Source organism: Ranitomeya imitator, chromosome 2, assembly GCF_032444005.1.
Source record: "Ranitomeya imitator isolate aRanImi1 chromosome 2, aRanImi1.pri, whole genome shotgun sequence".
NCBI classification, from domain to species: domain Eukaryota; kingdom Metazoa; phylum Chordata; class Amphibia; order Anura; family Dendrobatidae; genus Ranitomeya; species Ranitomeya imitator.
Window position 1 is genome coordinate 221,271,581 of NC_091283.1, and position 6,000 is coordinate 221,277,580.

General features: G+C 47.1%; 1 protein-coding gene across 3 annotated transcripts in view; it reads left to right on the forward strand.

Moving 5' to 3' along the window:
* The window catches only part of LOC138662738 (histone H3-like centromeric protein A), a 29,491-nt gene extending 24,209 nt beyond the window's left edge, over positions 1-5,282 (forward strand). For 2 of the 3 annotated variants that reach the window (XM_069748632.1, XM_069748633.1), the window contains exon 5: positions 4,847-5,282. In XM_069748632.1, coding sequence (XP_069604733.1) covers positions 4,847-4,981 — 135 coding nt within the window. In that variant the 3' untranslated portion in view covers positions 4,982-5,282. The remainder of the gene's footprint in view (positions 1-4,846) is intronic. The other variant, XM_069748631.1, reaches the window with a different exon arrangement.
* The last annotated feature ends 718 nt before the right edge of the window (positions 5,283-6,000 follow it).

The following is a 6,000-nucleotide window of genomic DNA, read 5'->3' on the forward strand; positions in this document are numbered from 1 at the left end:
TGGAGACGCGTCTATAAGACACCTATTTATTACTAATCCTAAAGTTACTTTCTACTGGCTGTGTATTTTATTTGAAATAAAACAAAACACTGTCGTTCTGTCCCACGCTGTAATCCATATCTGGAAGATGAATGGTTTTCAACCTGGATGGTGCTGAGATGCGACAATCCAGGCTGAGAACTACTGGTGAATGCGCTGCTGCGAGCGTAGCCTCAGTGACTAGCGGTGACATCATCGAGGTTCCCGCCAGTCATTGAGGCTGCGTTCCCAGCCAGGCCCCTGAACTGCAGTGACCTCAGCACCGTGAGAAAACGTTTGTGATGAGGTCACCGCAGTTCAGGGGCCCGGCTGGGAACGCAACATCGATGTCACCGAACCCATGCCATTTTATTTATAAATAAATATTTATATGCAGTCAGCAGCTGATTAATACTCCCATCTGGCGCTGCCTGTTCTCGTTATTAGTGGCAGCAGGTGTAGGCTGATGGGATTAGTAGTCCCTTCATCTGCTGCCTATTCTCAGTTGAATATAACTGTCAACATTCTCCCCTGCTCGTGCTGATTGCCGCAGAGCAGGGGAGAATGATGAGAGCCATCTTCAGCACCTGGCGCCGGGGAACAGCACTTACTGTACCGCTGCTTCTCAGGCGCCAGGACATGTCACCCTGACACGCGTGTGTCATCAGTGTGCATGTTTGCAAGACATTTTGCGGCCTGTGCTGCTGTTAAGCCGACATATTGGCGTATTTTGCCCACGGACACACGGTCCGTGGAAACACACAGACATGTGCACAGACCCATTCACTTGAATGTGTCTACCTGTGTAAGTCTCTAGTACATGTGAAAACTGTCCACAACGACACACTGATTTGATGCGGATTTGTCTGCGTTTTTGTATGCTACATACAGATTTATTATTTAACACAAAAAAAATTGATGTAATTTCCTTGTCCAACCTCTTCTTTTACATAGTCCATTGTAGAATAATATTTACACACGGAAAGGAAGATGGATAATAAATAGATAGACGGATAATACCAAGCCCGATGTTTAGTAATAAACATAATAAAATGGTGCATAAAGAGTTAAATAAAAACAAACACAAAATCTGCTTTAGGCCGGGGTCACACTTGCGAGAAACTCGCACAAGTCTCGCACCTCAATACCCGGCACTGCCCCTGGCACTTGGACTTGAGCATTTAGTTGCATAGAAATACATGCAGCCGCACACTCCGGTCCCGAGTGCTGGTGGCAGTGTCGGGTATTGCTGCGAGAGACTCGTTCGAGTTTCTCCCAAGTGTGACCCCGGCCTTAAACGCAGTATCTGTTTAATTTTAAAAAGAAAATGGCGTGGGCTCCAACACATTTTTTTTTTTGCAAACCAGAGGGAAAGCCAGTGACTGGGGGCAGATGTTTATAGCCTGGGAAGGGGTTAATACCCATGGAGCTTCCCAGGCTATTAATATCAGCTCACAGCTGTGTTTTTAGCATTTTCTGGCTATTAAAATAGACCGGACCCCCCCCCAAAAAAAAAAAAAAAAAAACATGGGGATCCCCTATAATTAGCAGAAAAGGCTATGCAGACAGCTGCGGGCTGATATTAATAGGCTAGGAAGGGACCATGGATATTGGCCCCCTCCGGTTACAAACACCAGCTCTCAGCCGCTCCAGAAATGGTGCATCTCTAAGTTGCGCCAATTCCGGCACTTGGGCTCTCTCTTCCCACTTGCCCTGTAGTGGTGGAAAGGGGGGGTAATATTTGTGGGGTTGCTGTCACCCTTGTATTGTCAGGTGACATCAAGCCCGGCTTAGTAATGGAGAAGCATCAATAAGACACCTATCCATTACTAATCCTATAGTTGTTAAATAAAGACACAGCCAGAATAAAGTACCGTATTTTAATGAAGTTAAACAGTTTCCCATCTTAATTATACAGCTAATCCATGTGCCTCCCTCGATCACCTGCAAAAAAATAAAATAATAAATCAACACAAATACTCCCGGTTCCGATGCAGTCCATTTAATGAGTGTCCCATGAGGATCTCCCGTGTAGAGCTGTCATATCGGGAGATGTCACTGTTCTACAGGGCCTCCCGCAGTGCACTGACAGACTATGGCTCCTGCAGTGCATCACTGAAGAGGTCACCAGAGTTTGTGCTCTCACTTTTCTCACAGGGCGTTGCCGGTGACAGCATGAACTCAGGTGACCTCTGTCCCGGCAGTGGAGGGATACAGTGTGGAGGATACCTCCTGTCAGTGCCGGAGGCTCTGTAGAACAGTGACATCTCCTGATGTGACAGCTCAACACGGGAGATCGTCGTGGAACACTCGTTAAATGGATTACAGATACTCACATCTTCTCCGCACACCGCCTCTGCCCACACACATATTCTCCATCCACACACTATTCCTCCTGCTTTTCTGCAGCGTTTTTCACACGCACATCCACAGCAAAACTGCAAACCTTTTTACACCTATGGTTTGCAGTGGATTTGACTGAATGGGTGCAGAAACGCTGCAGATCCGCAAAAAGAATTGACATGCTGAGGAAAACAAAACGCTGCAAATCTGCATGTATTTTTCTGCAGCATGTGCACACCAATGCTGTAATTCCCATTGATTAACATTGGTTGTGCACTACACTGCGGATTTGGTGCAATTCTGCGCATCCAAAAATGCTGCAGATAGGCAACAAAATCCGCTGGCCTGTGACATTGTTCAAGTTTTTTTCTGGCCCTCTATGTATTTCAGTTTGACATCTCTCCCCTTAACCCCTTCATGACCTTGGGATTTTCCGTTTTTCCGTGTTCGTTTTTTGCTCCCCTTCTTCACAGAGCCATAACTTTTTTTTTTTTTTTTTCCGTCAATATGGCCATGTGAGGGCTTATTTTTTGCGATCAAGTTGTACTTTTGAACGACATCATTGGTTTTAGCATGTCGTGTACTAGAAAACGTGAAAAAAATTCCAAGTGCGGTGAAATTGCAAAACAAAGTGCAATCCCACACTTGTTTTTTGAGTGGCTTTTTTACTAGGTTCACTAAATGATAAAACTGAGCATATATTATGATTCTCCAAGTCATTAACAGTTCACAGACACCAAACATGTCTAGGTTTTCTTTTATCTAAGTGGTGGAAAAAAAAATTCCAAACTTTGCAAAAAAGATTTTTTTTTAAATGGCGCCATTTTCCGATACCCGTAGCGTCTGCATTTTTCGTGACCTGGGATCGGTTGAGGGCTTATTTTTTGCGAGCTGAGCTGGTGTTTTTAATGATGGCATTTTGGTGCAGATACGTTCTTTTGATCGCTCATTATTGCATTTTAATGCAATGTCGCGGCGACCAAAAAACGTAATTCTGGCGTTTGCCGTTTAGCAATCAGGTTAATCCTTTTTTTAATTTTTTTTATTGATCGGGCGATTCTCAACGCGGCGATACCAAATATGTGTAGTGTTTTTTTTTGTTTTTTATTTATTTTGAATGGGGCGAAAGGGGGTGATTTAAACTTTTTTATATATTATTTTTTTTTTTTTACTTTTTTTACCTTTTCCCATGCTTCAATAGGAGGCTAGAAGCTGGCACAACGCGATCGGCTCTGCTACGTAGCAGCAATCATCAGATTGCTGCTATGCAGCAGAAATGCAGGTGTGCTATGAGCACCGACCACAGGGGGCGCTCACAGCAGGCCGGGATCAGTAACCATAAAGGTCTCAAGGACCTCTATGGTTACTATCCTGATGCATCGCTGACCCCCGATCATGTGACGGGGTTGGCGATGCGCTCATTTCCGGCGGCGCGGCCGGAAGCGCCGGTTAAATGCTGCGGTCAGCGCTTGACAGCTGCATTTAACTAGTTAATAGCGGCGGGTGGATCGCGATTCCACCCGCCTCTATTGCGGGCACATGTCAGCTGTTCAAAATGGCTGACATGTCCCGGCTTTGACGCCGGAGCCCACATCAAAGCAGGGGATCTGACCTCGGGACGTACTATACTGTCCGAGGTCAGAAAGGGGTTAAAGCTAAAAAATCAAAACTCCAGAATTGCTTTTTTATTTTTCTGTCCCTGTGAGTAACCTGTGTGGCTTTACACGTGCGCCCGTGGCTGCAGAGTCTCTAGACTTGTCTCCCATTGAGCACATCTCAGCATCCTTGTTTGGTGATTACACAGGAGCTGCCAGCGGAAGATCTTGATGTTTTGCCCAAGTGCATTCAGCGGCAGAACCTTCCTCAGAGGACCATTAATAACCTCAGTGATAGCAGCTAAGGCTGTAAGTGTCAGGACTTTTGCCCGTGTTACTCATACCTGATGCTGAATAAATGAAGACGTTTCCATATTTTATATCATTAATATGTTTATTCATCATGTGTTGCAGTTTCAATTTTGAGTAGTGTATATCTGCTGTATTTATTGTACTCACTTATATGGTACACATCCAAAGACGGAGAACACACAAACTCCTTGTAGATGTCGTCTTTGGTGGGATTTGAACCCAGGACCCAACACTGCAAAGCTCCAGTGCTGACCACTGAGCCACTATCATAGCAGCTAATCTCAACCCACTAGCTCAGCAGAAACTGAGAATTAGGATGCAGTGAGACAGCTGCACTACTCACCAGAGGATAGTAATACATGACACTGTGACGCTGGGGTCCGGAGAGCCGCCGGCCTGACCGACCATTTGATGTGATCCTCAGGTGTGTGATGCAGCTGTCTGACTGCAGCCTTCAAGGGGGAGACAAGTGACCATGCCGGATCCAAGTCCTACAATTCCCAGAAATAGTGTTACCCCTGGTGTACACACATACGGCGGGCATGCTTTACTGCTTACACGTTTTCCTGTATCCGCAGTCAGCTGAGGCCTTCCTCGTCCGGCTTCTCGAGGATTCCTACCTGTGTAGCCTCCACGCCAAGAGGGTCACGCTCTACCCGAAGGACATACAGCTTGCACGGAAAATCCGCGGCATCCAGAATGGGCTGGGATAGCGTCATTACAGGCATCCTTTCCAAAGTTCTTATGCTTCGCAATAAAAAGTTAGTTCAGTGCTGGCATGCATCCATTTACTATAAGAATGTCATTTAAGACCAAAGGTTTTGCTGGTAACAGAGGAATTGTAACAGGTTGTTGTAAAGGCCCCAAACACATGAGACTAATGTCAGTGCAGGGCGGCACGTTCTATTCATGACCTTATTTTTGTATCATTTTAATGTGTGACTTCCATTTTATTCACAGTTCTGTTTTGTATATTGATAATTTAAAATAAATATTTCTGTGTTTTATTTCTCACACCGGGCTGTGATCATTGACTCGCGCTTAGCTGCACTGTTCATTGGAGCAGAAGGTAGTCAGACACCTATATACTGTTGTATGAAGCATTCAGGCTTTTGCTCCTTCCATCCCTTATTCTTCATAGTCTATTTCTGCTTCAGATTGTTCTTCAGGGAAGGCCGCTCCTGGCCTGCACAGGCGAGACTCCTGCTGTCCTCTTCAGGCTAGGCCGCTCCTGGCCTGCAGAGCGGACCCCTGCTGTCCTCTTCAGGCTAGGCCGCTCCCTGCTGTCCTCTTCAGGCTAGGCCGCTCCCTGCTGTCCTCTTCAGGCTAGGCCGCTCCCTGCTGTCCTCTTCAGGCTAGGCCGCTCCCTGCTGTCCTCTTCAGGCTAGGCCGCTCCCTGCTGTCCTCTTCAGGCTAGGCCGCTCCCTGCTGTCCTCTTCAGGCTAGGCCGCTCCCTGCTGTCCTCTTCAGGCTAGGCCGCTCCCTGCTGTCCTCTTCAGGCTAGGCCGCTCCCTGCTGTCCTCTTCAGGCTAGGCCGCTCCCTGCTGTCCTCTTCAGGCTAGGCCGCTCCCTGCTGTCCTCTTCAGGCTAGGCCGCTCCCTGCTGTCCTCTTCAGGCTAGGCCGCTCCCTGCTGTCCTCTTCAGGCTAGGCCGCTCCCTGCTGTCCTCTTCAGGCTAGGCCGCTCCCTGCTGTCCTCTTCAGGCTAGGCCGCTCCCTGCTGTCCTCTTCAGG